Raw genomic sequence first — 18,989 nt, forward strand, 5'->3', positions numbered from 1 at the left:
CGATGGTGTTGAGTACTCCACCGTCCAGCCCCACAGCTCCACAGCTGGTCTGGAGGTGAATTACAGTGTGAAGGATGATTATGAAAATGTTGGTGTAGAGTACTCCATGGTCCAGCTCCACGGTCAGAGGGAGACAGAGGACCCTCGGGAAAATGATCAGGACCAGGAGTACATCACTGTGTACTTACCTCAAACTTCAACTCTGTGAGTGTCAATCTGTATGTCTCCCTGTCTGTATATGTGTTTAGCCTATTTGTCATGCAGCAACACATACCCCCCCCCCCCTCTCTGCAATAGTGTAACCTTTTCTAATGATGGTGCTCTTTCATTGCAGAACCCCTGTTCAACCAGAAGAGGCACTTTTGAGCATCTACAGTAACGTCCAGCCAAGAAGATGAGGAAAATTAGATAATATAGGTCATTATCAGTTGCAAATCCACCATTTTGTTATGTGTTTGAAAGGATTTGTATGAAATGTGTACTATAGATAATACTTAGAAATGTATTGTTATTAAAATTGTAAAAAATGAATTAGTTTTCTTGTTTGCTTCTTTGTTACCATCGGCATTTGTATTCATAAAGTTTATATACTGTAAGATAAATTCTAAAATAAGAACTTAGAAAAAAGCAAATAATGAACATATCTCACTTTGTGCAAAATTGTCATTTTATTCTTTCATTTAGCATTAATTATTTAATTGATCAATTGAAATTGTATTATTATTTATGTGAATAAACAATTAAATGTTAACCATCTCACTCATCAAGTATCCATGCAATTTATTTAATATACTCTAGTTGTCTCTTTCAGAATAATAATAATAAAATAGGCCATAATATTCATATTTGACCTCTTCCATTCCTTCTATTCCATCCATTGCTCTCACTCCGCTACCATGGTCATCAGTTCCATTCTCTCTTCTTCCCCTCCCCCATGTCCACTCCTCCACTTCTCTGTCCTGTAGCGTCTCCACATCACCTTTCTGTGGAGAAAAGTAAAAAGACGCTTTTTACAGTAAATTATTGCAACTTTCTTTTGAGATTTTTTTTTTATATATATAAACCTTGTTACCAGGGGTGTCGTAATAGGGGGGCGGATGGTGAGTGGGAAAGAGTCACCAGGGGCCTTGCATATAATGGAGGCCCAAAAGAAGTAAGACGTTTAATATATACACTGTAACAAATAGCTGTTTATTTACGGCAATTCTGCAACAGCATTCTACTGTTTTTCGAAAAAACAGACAACTACTGTGAAAATATTACTTTGAGTCACATATTGAGCATAAACAGTAAGTACTGCACAATAGCAGTATTCGCCGTTGTGGAAAAAACTAGAGATGCACCGGATCCTGATTTTTAGGATCCTGCCGGATACCAGATCCACTGAATAAGATCCTGCCGGACCCGGAACCGGATACCGGATCCTACAAAAGGGTCGAAACATATAGTCTACTCGCACACGTGGGCCCTTTTTATTACGTTGGCGCAAACTATTTTTTAGACTCATTGGCTTATTGCCACACTGCCTGCAATAGCCGCTTCCAAAGGGATTTCACTCCATGCAGTGATTGGGGTTGTGAAAGACTGAAAAGCCTAGGCTAGACATGCACCAGACCCTGATTTTTAGGTAACATGCTGGATACCGGATCCACTGCTTAAGATCCTGCCGGACCCGGACCCTGTGAAAAACTCTATTATCCTGACGGATCCGGAACCGGAACCGGATCCGGTGCATCTCTAGAAAATAACAAGTTATTTTAGGCAGCACCATTGAAACTCATTCATCCTCCACTTGTCCGTGATCACCATCAAACTTCAATACCACCTGAAGAACTGAAGTCATTCTGACTGGTTAAAGATTATCTGATACTATCAAGCATGATGAAACAATTTCTAAGGAAATGCAGCAAAGTGTGTGTAGCACATGCATTTTGATAGTGATGAAAGTGTGAATGGCTGAAACATTTTAAGAACTTGTAACACTCTTGCAACAAGCAGCCCCATCTAAACCAATCTGCTAATCAGTGCCTGGCCTCACCTGAGTAGGGCTGTTATGCCATTATTCAATTACGGGCGTCACCTGCCAAGGGCCTGATGACTCTGGTCACATGGTACTCTTGCACCTGTATATAAATCTGGACTATCAACACTTCAGTTGCTTGCCTGCCTGCTGGCTGGCCTGCATGGCACAGCATAGCACTTGTTTGCCTACAAGCTTGCTTACATGCTTGCACACTTTCCTCTTTGTGAAAGCTTGCTGTATGTGGCATCATTTGTGGCATTGTTGCATATAATGTGCCTGCTGCAAATTAGGCATTGCTTTGAGAGCTAGCTTGTAGTGCTGCTTGTTTGCTGTGCTACTTGGTGCAAATTATTTTTTTAAAGACTGACCAATGCTATATTCATCATTGGCTCATCAAGAGATACAGTAAAAAGCCCATCTTGCACACTATCATTGTAACATAGCACTGCGTACTCTGAAATTTTATTCATGCCCACACTTTCAAAGGACCACCGCAAACCATTTTCTCAATACAGCATTGCGACATAGTATCATGCTCAAGGCACTCCAGTCATGGTGAACGATGGGAGGGTGGGGTGGTAACATGGCCAGGGTACCACAGTTATGGAGAATGATGGGTGGGGTGGGAAGTTGCCATGGCCATATTCATGAATACAACTATGACCCAGTATTTGCCTGTCATCACACAGTACAATTCAACTTTTTAACTGAAATGTACTGTTATTTTTCTGTAGAGTACTGTTATTTAACAGTTCAATTGCTGCTGAAAAAATGTTATATACTGTGTTACATTAAACAGCAATGAGCTGTATTTGATTTTTGGTGTGAAATAACAGTAGAATTACAGGTAAATATAATTGCCAGTAACTGCCGTTATTTTGCAGGGAAATTTTCTTAGAGTGTATATATATATATATTAACATCATATATGGGGCGGGCTGTCTGCATGTGTGCACATTTGTGTGTGTGTGCATGCGCGTGTGTATCTTACCCTAGAACAATGACCACCGTGAGGCAACCAGCCAGGCTAAGTCCAGAGACTAGTGCCAGCGAGGTGGTGAGGATGTGTGGAGGTATCTTCGGCTTCACCCCATCCCCAGGCCCTGTTGGTCCTGGGGGGAGAGTCAGAAAGGGGCGAGGGGTGGTCAGCGGCTCTGCAGACACTAGAGAGAGAGTGGGTGGGGTGGAGAGCAGAGGGACAGAGACAGACAGACAGACATACAGAGTAAGAGAGATAGACAGAGAGAGCGAATGTGTCAAATAATTGTGACCATATACCAATCCACCTTGCATAGCAAGAACAAGAAAGGAGGAATGAATACTCTCCTTTGCATCTTCTGAAGACACTGTTGAAATAATAATAATGATAACAGCAACCACAACAACAAGAACAACAACAACAATAATAACAATAATAATAATATGTTAGTATTGCTATTGTCATTATTGTTATCTTTTCTACTCCAAAGGGGTGTCGCGCCTTTAGGTTTGTAGCCGGGAGGGTGCGTAGGTTCCACAAAGTAATCCAATGAAGCAGCAAGGAGGAACTCGCACACCACTGATGCCGACGCATAAAGAATTTTAATGGCACTGATGATGGTCTGAAGGACCAGAAACGTTTTGCACTTCACTGGGTAGCACCTTCTTTATTTTCCTTATGCATTCAAATTCTTTATGCATCGGCATCAGTGGTGTGCGAGTTCCTCCTTGCTGCTTCATTATTGTTGTCTTACCATTGAGTGTGAAGTGAGTGCGGGAGTAGACAGTACCGCCTCTACTCTGGAAGACACAGCGGTACACTCCTCCCTCAGCCATAGTCAGCTGGCTCAGCATGATGTTGGGCTCAGGAGTCACCACTAGCATCTGAAACCCATCCTCCTCAGATGTACCCTAGAGAGAGAGAGAGAGAGAGAGAGAGAGAGAGAGAGAGAGAGAGAGAGAGAGAGAGAGAGAGAGAGAGAGAGAGAGAGAGAGAGAGAGAGAGAGAGAGAGAGAGAGAGAGAGAGAGAGAGAGAGAGAAGAGAGAGAGAGTACAGCCCACCCAGTCATGAAGGCCTGCTGTATTCAGTGTCATCCTCTATCCTTTTTCTCATAATATGAGTTACCCATACATGATATTTTGACATGCAGTGTCCTGTGTGGTTAAGCCCTGCATGAGGTTGGAATTAGGACTCAACACACCGGCACCTACAGATCCATCCTCAGATCTAGCCTGGTTCACACCAGACAGTGTGTGTAGCTTCGGCGCCCCCTGGTGGAGCAGAGCTACACACGCTACTGTCTGGTACACAGCCATAGAGCACGCTCCATCTCTAGCCAGAAAATAGACGGAGCATTTATTGCTTCTGCGCGGCCTCATCGCCAAATTCCTTCAAAAAACCTTCCTGTTCATCTCCAAAGAGTCAATATAGTCTATAATCTGTCCTACGACTCCTCAATGTGAGCTGCCGTTTATATTGAAGCAATACATGCTCCGTCTATTTTCTGTCTGGAGACGGAGCGTGCTCTACGGCTGAGTGCCAGACGGTAGTGTGTGTAGCTCTGCTCCACCAGGGGGTGCTGAAGCTACACACCAGGCTACATCAGATCCCCCATGTCAATTTAAGGAAAATAATAAATAAATGTGTGTGTGCGTTCAGGTGTGAGTGTGTGTGTGTTTGCGTCATCACCAGTACTCCTCAGATGTGTGTGTGTGTGTGTGTGTGTGTGTGTGTGTGTGTGTGTGTGTGTGTGTGTGTGTGTGTGTGTGTGTGTGTGTGTGTGTGTGTGTGTGTGTCTGTGTCTGTGTCTGTGTGTGTGTGTGTGTGCGCGCGCCCAGGCATGCAGGCAATGCGTGCGTGTGTAGTGTAGACTCACATTGTAAGTGTTATTTCTCCAGGAGTAATGGTAGTCCTTTGCTCCCCTCACCAGACTATGCCAAGGAAGAAAGCAGTCCAACAGCACCTGATCCCCTTCCTCTGCCCACAGAGACTGGTCTAAAACACACACACGCACGCACGCACGCACGCACGCACGCAATTAGACCCCACTAGAGGGGTCTTGTGGCTGCTGTGTTTGTGTGCGTGTGTGCTAGGGTGCATCAAACGCCCCTCGAAAATGAAAACTTTTGAATATCCCACTCTGCTCTTGCAGTATTGTTCCTTTGCACTATCAGAACTCCTGTTTTAATCAAAAAACAGTTAGGGCAGTCATTTGGAAGAATGCTCCAGTTGCTTCTTTATTTCCCCAGGACATCAAAACCCAACAAATGGCTAAAGGATGAATACATGGGTGTTCGAACATGGCTAAAATGTTAGCAAATGGCTGGGGCAAATTGCTGAAGGAAGACTAAAAAAAAACACGCACAGGGAATTTCAAATCTGGGAAAGTGGAAAGGGAACTGGAACATTCTTCCAAATGATTCTCTTTACTAGTTTTGACCAAAATAGTGTAAAAACACACTTTTTCAAGGATTTGGCTAAAATCACCCATCCACTGCCATCAGGGCTCTAAATTAACTTTTTCCACCACCAGCCAATTTGGCTGGTAGATATTTTTTCTTACCAGCCAAATAGAACTTCAACTAACCATTAAAAAAAAAAAAAAAAAATCTTGCCAAAATAAACTAGGCCTATGTGTGTGTTTTTTTTTTAAATTATTTTATTCAACTATTTCCACAACACAAATAAAGAATATACATACTAATAGGCCTTTACATAGGCCTATATAAACGTTAAAAATATTTTTTAACTTCTGTTTAATTTTTCTTACTCAATCCATTTCATTAGTTTTTCTTTAAAGGGGTGTGCCACTATTTTGGGGCTTAATACAGTTACAATTGTTGGCCGGGGTTTATAAAGGTGATAAAGTGTCTTATTTTTATGTTAAGTGTTGTCTTGCTTTAAGACAAGTTAAAAGAGGGGTTGTGTAGCTAAGCTAGTGAAAGTCAATGCATCACTGTAGCATGTAGCATGCTACATGGATCCATTGACTTTCACTAGCTTAGTGACATGCTCCGCCTTTTAACTTGTCTTAAAGCAAGACAACGACTTACATGAAAAATAACACACTTTACCACCTTTATAAACCCTGGGCAACAATGTTAACTGTATTAAGCCCCAAAATAGTGGCATACCCCTTTAACTCATTGGCTGCCAGCCATTTTCATAAAAGAGTAACCCAGAGTGCCAGAGATTTTTCAGCATTTTGGGTGTTTTTTGGAGGCTCACAGAAAATTGAGTTCTGTGTCTATGTCAACACCATACCTATCAAAACACAGATTAGACGCTCATCTGTCATCAGAAAAAAACGGTGTCTCTCTACCCCTTTCCGTTCTTTCATAATCATCTGTTGAAAATAAGTGGAATTCGCCAAAATGCTGGTTTCTAGCCAAAAAGCTGAGAAAACGCCATTTGAAGTTGACCTATAATTGCAAGTGTTTTTGCTCATAATGACACCGTCCTAACAACTCCAAACCTATCAGATGCTATTACAGAGTCTCCTGTCATCTGTAGCCAGAACAAAAGATCGTTTGTATGGTCTTTTCAACCTAATAATGTACTGAAATATAATGGGGGTGGGCTTGAAAACAAGAGTGTTTTGGTTTGTTGCTGGCGCGCACAATGGATCATGACAACAGGTGCATGTAACTCATGTGAAATACTAAACTCACAGAAATACTGTCCCTCTGTTTAGCCTGTCGTCCTCTCGTTGGGGAACAAATCAAAGCTGATTTGTTCCCTAACTTCCCTCCTGTACCTGTGAACAGGCAGGCAGGCAGGCAGGCAGGCAGCACAACTTAGCTTACTGCTGCTTCTTTGGCAGAGCGGACAATTTGCAGATTGATGATTACTGTCATCATGTTTCTGCTATAGTGATCTTGTCATATATTGTTCAATGAATTTTCTTTTGATAAAGTACTGATCACATATCCAACATTTCACAAGCCGATTGGAGTGGGGAAGGCTAGCTGGTCTGAGGCTAAGTGCAATGCTTTCTCATGTGAGCTGAATGTATCTGACCAGACACAAAGGCTAGCCTGCTCTGTTCCAAGAATCTGCAACCCCCCTGTCTTTTTGATGATACAGTAAGCTGATCATACTATACAGATCCATAACTGCAACTGTAGAATGAGTAAAAATAGTTGACTTACCAAGGCTCCTTTATTTAGGCTTAGTTGTAAGTTGTTAGCGATTTCGTGCTAGCTAGCTAGCGTAGCAAACAATAGCCAAACATTCCCAACTGAGGTGACCACTAGTCCCGTGCATTTTCCTGTTAGATGATCTTTTGTAGGCATCATCCTGATGTTGTGTAGGCTGATCACATTATCCAAAATGAAACAGTTGCCACACAGATCATCTCTGGTTGAACATGGTGTATTTTGGGCAAGCTAGTTGCAATTCCTACTAGCTAGATGGCAACAGGGGGGTGTATTTTGGTCATGAGAGCAAGTTTTTTTTTTTGTCAGACACTAAAGTCAGTAGAATACCTGTGTTAAAATCAGAGGGCAAGAAAGTAGACTACTGTCACAGGTGCTTTACTTTCAAAAATGATTTTGCTATGCTACTTTTGAGATTATAATAGTAAAAAGGGATGTTTTTGTCTTGACATTTCCTCTTGATGTGAGCGGACACTTCTGCCACCTACAGGAACAGTTAGAACATGACTAGAGGCGTGAAATTAATACACAACATAGGTCAGACCGTCCTCAAGGCGTGGCTGTAAAAAAACGCAATTATCGGCGAACGACGTCGAAGGCAGGGGGCGTCACTATTCGAAATGACGTCATTCGACGGCTAAGGCAGCCAATGAGTTAATGTCCACTAAAAACAGTGAATCACACTACAAGCCAGACCTTTAACATAGCACTAACCAAACACAGCCATCACCACAAACCGTCACATCCCCACACACCCTCACTCAAACCTCACATACTGTAAGCCTACAGTAGAAACCTAAACCTCACAAAAAACACAGCATGCCTTCAACACACAGCCAAATACTATGGACCATGCACAGAAGAGAGGGGAGCGGAGGGGAAGAGATGGAGAGAACACGAACACACACGCACTCAAACACACATGTTGTGCAATAAAGTGTATGATGTCTTATGTGTTTCTGTACAGTAGTATCCAGCTAGACACCTTAATTTCCTCCAGGAATTCAGCTCATACCACGCGCAACAAAATGACCAGTGGCAATTACGCCAGGTCACGGAACTGTTCGCTTTCTTTGTTACTTCCATAGTCTGTAGTTTTTTCCCCCCCACGCACTCGCACATCCATGCAAGGTCTGCCCTTTTCCGATGGTGTGGGCTTTCCGAATCAGTAACTACATTCAATTGCGCCAGGACTAAGAAAATGTCAGACGACTTCTGACTGACAGCTACGCTCATAAACTGACAGGCACAGATCTCATCTGTCCTTCTCGGATTCGCTCCACCACCACTCCATTTGAACGTCTCTGTTACTATTACTAGCATTCACCGACACAGAACCTTGCTGTTACTATCACGGCATTCTGTATCACCCGTACAAAACCTACAAAACAGAAGTAACCCGTGCTTGTCATATTATTGAAACTGAATTCAGCACGAGCCGATACCACGAACCGCTTTCAGAATCTCTCTGCTCTTCAAACAAGCAGTGGCTCTGGTGCGCGCAGTGAAGCAGGCAGCTAATAGGTGTAAGGCTACGTTACTGTGATTAAATGACTAACCAATGGCTGTAGGCTACATCATGTCAGGTGTCCATGGGTAATGTAGGAAACCTTGCCGTCGTTGGGTTTATTATAGAAGCAGCGGTTTCGGCATTCCTATTCCAGTCGGGCGCTACCAGCCAAATTGGCGGGTAGATCATTTTCTCCACCAACCAAAATTAAATTCCACCCGCATTTGGCGGGTGTTAATTTAGACCCCTGACTGCCATTTAAAATTTCAAGCATATTGTGCCACCCTTTAACATTAACCAAAATATTTTACAAGGGTGTTGTGTTAATACAAAGGAACACTTTTGCAAAAGCAGAGTAGGATTTCCAAACGCTGGGGCGTTTGATGCACCCTAGTGTGTGCGTGTGTGCATGTGTACGTGTGTTCGTGTGCATGGGTGGGTGGGTCTGTGCATGCTATACCATTACAGTCGTTAGGAGGGTCCTGTGGTTGGCAAATGCGCTCCTCATATTCACAGTTGTCACAGTTCATCAACGTCTGATTAAACACACCTGGATCAAAACACACACACGCACACACACACACACACACACACACACACACACACACACACACACACACACACACACACACACACACACACACACACACACACACACACACACACACACACACACACACACGCACACACGCGCATGCGCACAGATACATTAGGGATTTGGGAGGTGAGGGACGCAGGAAAATTATTAGGCAAAAAGTTTATCAAAAGTTTGCTTAAAGGGACACTGTGTGAGATTTTGATTTATTTATTTCCAGAACGTATGCTGCCCATTCACTAATGTTACCTTATTCATTAATACTGCCCACCACCATCAAATTCAAAGTATTCATTATGACTGAAAAATGCACTTTTCATACATGAAAAGGGGGATCTTCTCCATGGTCCACCATTTTGAATTTCCAAAAATAGCCATTTTTAGCTGCAAAAATGACTGTACTTGGATCTTACTAGAAAATATGTGTTTATTACTTAGTACACTTTCATGTAAAGATCAAATTTGGCAATAGGCAGCCCACTTTCAATGAGCAGCATAGTTGCAGTACCTTTTCTGACCATTTTCTGCACAGTGTAGCCTACCTTTAGAAGGAGAATAAAAAAGAGAGAGAGAGGGGAATATAAGATTGAAATATTTACTCACCACATTCGTTTGGACACAGACCTGAGGGCATAGAGATAGAGATTCCATGATGACTTTGAAATCTGATAAAATGCCTTGAATATTAATAATAATAATAATAATAATAATAATAATAATAATGATGATGATAATAATAATACTACTACTAATAATAATAATAGGCCTAATAATATATTTATTTGTACACGTTGGTTAATGTGTGTGCGTGTGTGTGTGTGTGTGTGTGTGTGTGTGTGTGTGTGTGTGTGTGTGTGTGTGTGTGTGTGTCCATCCTCACTGTCATTAAAGAAGCTCTCCAGGTGCTTTTCCAGAATCTCCTGTCCTTTTGTCACAATTGTCAACATGTCCGCCTGAATGTTGTCTTTCCAAAAAACAAAAAAAAAGAGCAGTCAAACAGAAAGGACACACAATAAACATCCAGCTTGTGTTTGGTAGAACTTCAGGAACCTATCTCTGTGAGTGCGTTTTAATATGTGACCTTGCCTCCTCCACTTGCGCTTGTCTCCTCGTCCCGCCTCCTGGCCCCTCCTCCATGGAGAAAACGATAAAGTTTCCCAGCTGTCAGCCTAGCCACAACAACTTTTGAGGGACTGTTTTTCATTCACCATCCCAATTGCAAATGAGAAAAAGACTCTACAATTGAGCTTTTGCAAGATATTGAAATGTAATGCTGTTGTCAGTGATGTCATCATGACAAGAAGCAAGTGGAAGAGACAAGTAGAGGAGGCAAGGTCGCATATTAAAATGCACTCTGTAATCCTTGAGCAGGCCTCAGTGCCCCCTCGTGGCCCTCTGACCCCTGACCCTTCTAGACCCAGAGCCCCAAAAGTTAGTCGGCACGCCCGTGTGGTGTGGACATGTCATTGTGCTGTCTTTATCCAAATACACTACCCTGACAGTATGTTGTGCCACACAGGCAAAAGAAAGTGCAAAAAGTAGAGGGTGGCTCCAGGGTTGCCAGGAATTTACTTTTTCAAAGATATTGGGCAGGGTTTTTCTGTAGGTTAGTTTGAACATAGTAATCAATAGAAATTATTTCAAATTGGACAAGTGCCTCCAGGCTTTTTGTTGCTGCTGTTGGTTTGTTTATTCATTCATTCATTCATTCATTCATTCATTCATTCATTCATTCATTCATTCATTCATTCATTTATTTATTTATTTATTTATTTATTTATTTATTTATTTATTTATTTATTTATTATACACGGCCAAAATTCCATACACTATACCTTTAAGGAAGTGTCATTTATGCTTGCCTCACCTCCTCGGTCCTCATCCCAGAAGCGATCAAACTCGTTGTGGTACTCTGTGCGAGCCCGGTTCAGGCCGGTGGGATCTGGAAACAGTTTAAACCCTTCACTCATATACAATAACAAGATGTGTCTGGACATTGGATATGCACATAGAGCCATGGTAAACAGGTTGAGGCAACACTAATTTATCAAAGCAGCAAACATTGAAAATTGGTGAGGCAACTATATGATTGCAAATACCGATGACTCCTTGGTAAGGCAAGCTGGATTGTTGAAAACTTTCGTAGGCTTGATCGATGATGGCTCGTAATTCTATTTCCTCTTGTATCGTGAGATTTGGCTGGTTCAGTAAAAACTCGTCATGGAAAAGTACCACCACACGATCACACTGCAAACAAGAAAGAACTGTTAGTAAGGCCCTAAGAAAGACTAAAATCAAAACAGCTAGACTGCACCGATACATGTTGATCTTCCTTCATAGAGAGCTAACTGTTTGTGTTGGAACTGAAAATACCATCAAACAAACAAAGGTGGGGTTCTAATGGTGATGTCACAAAGCTGATGTAAAATGATGGTAATGTCATAAAGCAGTTCAGCAACTCAGGTGTGCTGCAGGCCTACTGACATGGAGTGCGTTCCAATGTGCAACCTTGCATCCTCCGCTTGTGCTTGTGGCCTAGTATCAGGAAGTAATATGTCGTGATGACATCACTAACAACCAGTGGTGTAGTCTTCTTGACCAGGGATTTCAGTATACCCACTTAAAATTGATTGATCCATTGTTTTGAATGGCACAAATATATACAACCCACTTCAAAAAAATCTCAAATATACAGTATACACACCATAAAAAGGTAGACTACACCACAGCTAACAAAAGCTCAATTTTAAAGCAATTGTCTCATTTGCAAACTGGATGGTGAATGAAGAATAGTCACCCAAAAATTGTCTTCGTTGCATATTGGAATGCACCCATGCTTTCCCAACTTGTTGGTATCAGTCTAAAATTGGTCAACCCAGATATTTGATATAGAGTATTATTGATTTATAATTCCATGTGCCCTGGTGCCTTTACATGTCATATTGCGAAATAAAAGTATACTTTTTACCTTGCATTATATACAATGGATACAGCACACAACAGTAATAATGACAATAGGAAAAAGATTAATTGCATTACATTTACCGTACACTTTGGACCAAAGTGACTTACAAGGAGGACATTCAAGCAAGAGTTCGGGTCAGTGCAGAGTACAGCAGTATCCAAGTAAATTAGAACAGATAGAGAGCAGAAAAAGAGGATTTGGGTCATTCCAGCTGGAATCAGCAAATTTCAGAAAAATCTCCCACTCGACCCCCTCGGAATTGCCTGAAAAAAATGTATGTGATGGCTTAAACATCCAATAGATCATATCCACAATATCAGAACTCAGCTCTGGATACTTTTGGCACAAAAAATCTGTAAATAAGTACACCCCCTACACTTGTTTTAGCGACATTGCATGAGTGACCATGTTCAGACTCAATTATCTCCAGAACTATTTGTGTCAGATTCATTATATTTTCAGGGCTAAGAGTCCCAGACCTGAGTATCATATATTACAATTTGTAGCACTGTAAGTCAAATCACACCATAATAATGTGCCTCTACTTTTTGTAGATATCATATGTTCTAGGGTTTCCAAATGTCTGTAAAAACCTCAAAGTTCTACATGTAAGGTTCATCCTTGGTAAATGGTCTGATATGTACCATGACTTTCACATCATAGTATATCTAACAAAAGGCTCCAATGGTTGTTGAGATACAGAGGTCCAAAGATGGGAAAAAATTAATTTGCACCAATGTTTGGAGCAATATTTCCAATCTATGACACTAGTTAGGAACTTTCTGTTTGGTGTTTCTGAAAGAGAATGTTTTTTTTAACAACATATTAAAAAATTGGGATGGTGTTTTGCCTCATTCTTTTTATAACGGACTTCAAAATCTCAATTGGCTACAATTACTTGAAGCTATGAGGACCATGTCACCAACCGACTTGTCACAACTCTCAAATCCATGGCTCTGATGTCACCTTAATAGTGAAAACAAGATGGCTACCCTGTGAATGACAAAGCAAATTCTAGGGAAACCATAACACTTGTAAATGAATTGATTGGTGCCACACAGCAAGAATAGCACATTGCACATGGCTTTGATAGACATTAATTATTTTAATTGTAAAATCATAATAATCATTATCATCATCATTTTAGTAGTAGTAGTAGTAGTAGTAGTAGTAGTGGTAGTGGTATCGGTAGTAGTCTTGGAATAAAGTGATGAAATAGGAGAGGATTAAAGAATTGTAGCACTCTTGTTTGCAACAAGGACTCCCATCCTAACTAGTCTTTCAATCAGCACCTGTAACTTTATATTTGCTATGAAGCTTGTGTCTTACTCATTAATTTATCAGCTGTATTGCAAAATAACTTAATTCATACTGGCTAGAGATTCCCTCAGACTATTTTGACAGCATGGTCCTGGAGTTTTAGTTAGAAGAGTTTGCTTGCATGCAGTAATCAATACCAGGTGAATATTGAAGGCACAAAAGTTCATATTGGCACCAGACAACCATGTGGTTCTTGTCACATTGTTGCGATCTAATTCAGCTGCTTGCATCATTATAATATTATACCACTGCAATGCTGACAAGTGGATTGCAGGTTAGCAGCAGTGATTACAACAATCACGGTTTGGATACTTGTAGACAATGTTCATTACTTGTAAAGTTCATCATCACATTGATCCAGGTGAGATGATGGAAGCCGAAAGGAAGCTTTGCAGCATGCAAAAGCGTTCAGATATGGTGATGGATTGGGGGCGGGGCACAGTTCTACAGTCAGGGTACCTCTGTCGCGGTGACTGTTGGCGGGGGTGGGACTGTTTTATGGTCGCATAGGAAAGTAAAATTTGATTAGAGATGACACATAGGAGGAGACAGTTTGTAAAGAGGTATGCTGATTGTAGAACTTCCCGCCCCCCATCATCCTCCCCTGACCGAAGTGCCCTGAGCATGGTGGTGGTATCCTTACTGAAATCAATACCCATGTTGTCATCGTCCTTCAGGATACCGATTTCGTTGTACCTGTACAAGGACAATAAAGTTTCATTCAAAGTTTCATTCAGGTGGTACTCATTGAATTGCCAATGACAGATGGTTGCACAAAACAATATGAATGCAGATACCTAATACACCATCATTGACAATGGCAAGCTACCTTATAAAGTCAACTCATAAGATACAGCAAGTGATTGAAAGTTAAGTGTGTATACAGGCCAGAGCATTGAAAGTTCCTGACTTGTTTAATACATTTCTTTTTTTTTTTCAAATATTAAATCACCATCAAGGAAGTCAAGGTTGCATCAAGGAAATCATATCAACACCTTGTTTTATTTCCAGAGGTTGTTTTTTTTTACTTCTCTCAAAATGGTACTTCTCTCAACCATCTTGAATTTATTGCTAACGTAGCGCCAGTGAGAACATGTTGCGTAGTCACTTGATCATCTGGCCGATAGCATACTTAAAAAGATGAGGCCAGAATCCCTGAAAAAAAATCAGAAATACTGAGCTGAACAAACAGCTTTGCCTGGGCCCAGGATAAAGTAGTCTGAAGAGACCCCTTCCCAATACATGCAATGTAATGAGTACCCAATCTTGATTCCCCCATGTCCTTGGCCCAGAACAATTCACCACTTCCGCTTCCCTCTGCACTATTTGATCACAGGCTTATGTCACACCGCAATGCTTTACGATCATTAAAAGGAATGAGGCAAAACACCATTCTATTTTTTTTGCTATGTTGTTAATAAAAATATCCTCTTACAGACACAACAAAAAACAAGTTCACAGCTGGTGTCATACTTTGGAGGTATTGCTCTAAAAAATGGTGGGGGTTTTTTTCATGACGCCACTTTGGATGGATTTGAGGGATGCATGCCACACTGCATTGAGATTTGAAAAGGCATTATACAAATAAAGGGGCAAAACACCATCCCAATTTTTAGATATGTTGTTAATAAGAATATCCTCTTCGAGAAACAACAAACAGCAAGTTCACAACCGCTGTCATATATTGGAAATATTGCTCCAAACAATGGTGTTTTGTTTCCTTCCCTTGATGCTGACTTCCTGGAACTATTTTGGAACTATGCCATTGGCTCCATGAGCCGCCATCTTTGTGTGAAAATGGAACACAAAAATCAAGGGGATTGGCCACCTTCTTAGGATGGAATTGAGGGTTAAGTCAGATATACTGAAATACTGAGCTGAACAAGTATAAAATCACCTATTTGGTATAAGAGATTTTAGGTTTTAGTGTACACTGACTTGGCTATTCATTTTAGGTGTAGTAAACCCATTTTTTTCTAAGGTAACAGGGCTCCTAAGGTACACCTGCATGTCACACAGGAATGAGTTTTTAAAATTCATTATAAAAATAATGGGGCAAAACACCATCCCAAATTTTAGATATGTTATGAATAATAATATTATCTTTCAGAGACACCAAACAGCAAGTTCACAACTGGTGTCATAGATTGGGAATATTGCTCCAAATAATGGTATAAATTAGTTTTTGCCCATTTTTTGGACCTCTGCATCTCAACAACCATTGGACCCTTATATCAAATATGATGTGATGTGAAAGTCATGGCACATATCTGACCATGTACCAAGGATGAACCTTGAATGTTGAAATTTGAGGTTTTTATGGACATCTGAAAACCCTTGCAATTTTAATTTCAAAGAAAAGTAGAGGGCCAGTATTAAGGTGTAATTTGACAAACAGTGCTGCAAATTGTAATGTATGCTCATCAGGTCTATGACTCTTAGCCCTGAAAAAATAATGGACCTACCACAAATAGTTTTGGAGATAATTAAGTCTGAATATGGTCACTCAGGCAGTGACGCCAAATCAGGGGGAGGGGGTGTCCTTATTTACAGATTTTTTGTGGAAAAAGTATGCACAGCTGAAATCTGCAATGGTGGATATGTTCTATTGGATGTTGAAGCCATCACATATATTTTTTCCAAGCAAATCCGAGGGGGTCGAGTGGGGACCATTTGCTGATTCCAGCTGGAATGACCCATTTATTAAGTATAGTGCAGGTTGCCCGCGATGAGAGATGAGCAGAGTTATGCTATTCAGGGAATTCTCTTGGAAGAGCTGAGTCTTCACTAGCTTCTTGAAGGTTAAGAGCAGCTTCCCATCTTCCTCTGTGACTGCCCTTGTGTAAATGGACCATGGTATTACTATGATTATCATGGTTCTATCATGGTATGTCCTGATTACTCTAAGTACTCTGGACCTACCATAATTGTACTATGGCTTACTATGGTATTACTGTGATTTTTATGCAGTAACATGGTTCTACCATGATATGTCATGATTACTGTACCCTTACAAAAATCGACCATGGTTGTAGTGCAGTAACCATGGTTTTACCACCACGTTTCATGGTGATTCTTCTAAGTACTATCAACCAACCATAGTTTTAGTACAGTAGGTGTCATAGTAGTAGCCCTTACAAAGATTAACCATGATTCTACTATGAAAACTAATAAATGCTTTTTACCATAGATTTACCATGGATTATAGTTAGTCATGGTTTTAGTGTAACCATGATAACCATGGTTTGTGACTATGGTTTAACCTATGGTTTAATCCTCTTTGCCATAAACCATGGTTCCCCCAAAACCATGTTAAAAAAAAAAGAAAAAAAACTTTAAAAAACACGGTGGGGAGAGGGGGTGCATGGTTAAACCATAGTCACAAACCATGGTTTTCTTGGTTACTGACGAAAACATGAAACCCCTGAATAACTTCATGTGAGTAGAAGTGGTGTAATGGCTAGGGATTTGGACTCTACATCACAGGATTGCAGATTCAAATCTTGGCCTCACCAATCCGTAGACCTCCATCCATGGCTGAAGTGCCCTTGAGCAAGTCAACAAACATTGACTCTGGGACTGTAATCAATAGCCTGTAAGTCGTTTCGGATAAAAAAAAAAGTGTCAGCTCACTGTAATGTAATGAATAACTATTAACCATGGTTAGTTGTCGTAAAACCATGGTTCTTTTCTGCATAGTTAAACAATGATAAGTTCATAGTTAAATCATGGTTAAATCCATAGTTAAACTATGGGCAAATCATAGTTAAACCATGGTTGAACTATAGTCAATCAATAGTTAAACCAGTCACAAACCGTGCTCAAAAAAACGTGACTACTATGACTATGAACTATGAGTAACTAAAAACCATGGTTCAGTTGTCATAGTAAAACCATGGTCCATTTTCATAAGGGTGAGGTACCCTGAGTATGGTAGGGTACTGCCCCACCACATTGCTCCTTTGAGGAGCTGTATGGAGCTGCCCCCTTGCACAGGGTGATGTGTCACAATGTCGATAGGTGTTTTGCAGGTGGGCTTTCACTCTACTTTCCCAGGTAGCCTTTTCCACAGATGGCACCTTCAGGCCGACTGAGAACCATGCCAGTGCCCATTCCCACACCTAATCTTGCACCGGCCAGCGTGTTCATGCCACAAGTCTGAGCATTCGAGAAGCGGAAAATTAGTTTGCGATGCAAATTCTTTTGTCTCTTCGAGCCATGACGACAACTTGTCATCGGCAGGTTCATCCGTGTAGCACACAGTCATGTGTGGAAAAGTGCAGAGCCTGGTATGAACACGGGTGGTTCGCAGGTAAGCACGTTAGTGCCTATAGTAACTGGCATCATTCTGCTCAGCCTGAAAACAGTAAGAGTGACAAATGAAGGTTCTTCGTGGAACTCTTAATTTTAACAGTATAGAGTATGACATTAGATTTTCCAAGTATGCTCTCCATGCTGAGACGAACCGCATCTTTAACTCCACCACACATTTCCCAATCTCGTCTCCTGCAGAAGTGACATACCGGTAGTGGTGTGTGGGCTGGTTACATACAGTGACGTAGTAGATTGTGTAAATGTGTGTTTTTCCAATTTGCATGTCTCTGATGTATTTCATAAATTGTTGCAAGGTAACACTTCATTTTACTGTCTCAGTAAGATGTAACAACCCATGTAGGAAAATGTAACATCATGTACAGTACTGGCACTGCATAAGTTAATGATTTTACATGTGTATACATGTAAATACACTACAAAGAATATCTGTATGTTATACGTAAGTGCCTATCATGAGAGAGAGAGAGAGAGAGAGAGAGAGAGAGGGAGAGAGAGACTGTGTGTGCGTAAGCATGTGTGTATATGTGGTGGGCTTGTGTCACTGTGGTGTAGTGCAGCACGTGCACAGTGGGCAATTATTACCAAATAAAGAAAATAAAGAACTGGAGAAAAAAGGAAGAGGGAGAGAAGCATATGAGTTTCAAGATCAGTATCTGTGCCAACCTCACACGCACATGCGCGCACACACACGCACACACACACACACGCACACACACACACACACACACACACACACACACACACACACACACACACACACACACACACACACACACACGCACACAAACGCACACACCACAGCAGGCCTTCGGATAGTTAGGCACTTCAGTGTCACTTGGAGTCTATCTCGAGAGCAGGGCAGGTGTCACACGGACAGCAACATGGTGAGTAGAGTCCACATGTACAATAACATGTCTTTGTGTCAGAATAATGTGTTTCTGAGTGTGTGTGTGTGTGTGTGTGTGTGTGTCTGTGTATTCATTTACAATACGTACGCATACACAGGTGATCTAGTTGGTGTGTGTGTGGGGGAGGTGGAGAAGGGGCCAGAAATGGGTCCTTATAACATAAAATGACTCTGTCCTTGGGCCAGCAGCCACTGAC

General features: G+C 41.2%; 1 protein-coding gene across 1 annotated transcript; it reads right to left on the reverse strand.

Annotated features, from left to right (window-relative positions):
* Positions 1 to 763: 763 nt before the first annotated feature.
* LOC134440102 (izumo sperm-egg fusion protein 1) lies at positions 764 to 11,614 on the reverse strand. The gene is made up of 9 exons (XM_063190074.1): positions 11,365 to 11,614; positions 11,133 to 11,207; positions 10,146 to 10,229; positions 9,869 to 9,889; positions 9,131 to 9,220; positions 4,880 to 4,998; positions 3,757 to 3,913; positions 3,015 to 3,186; positions 764 to 983 (listed from the first exon to the last, which is right to left on the reverse strand). Exons 1-9 carry the CDS (start codon positions 11,585 to 11,587, stop codon positions 884 to 886), a joined length of 1,041 nt encoding a protein of 346 aa, XP_063046144.1. The 5' UTR covers positions 11,588 to 11,614; the 3' UTR covers positions 764 to 883.
* Positions 11,615 to 18,989: the final 7,375 nt, after the last annotated feature.

The sequence above is a fragment of the Engraulis encrasicolus genome, chromosome 1, assembly GCF_034702125.1.
Source record: "Engraulis encrasicolus isolate BLACKSEA-1 chromosome 1, IST_EnEncr_1.0, whole genome shotgun sequence".
NCBI lineage: Eukaryota > Metazoa > Chordata > Actinopteri > Clupeiformes > Engraulidae > Engraulis > Engraulis encrasicolus.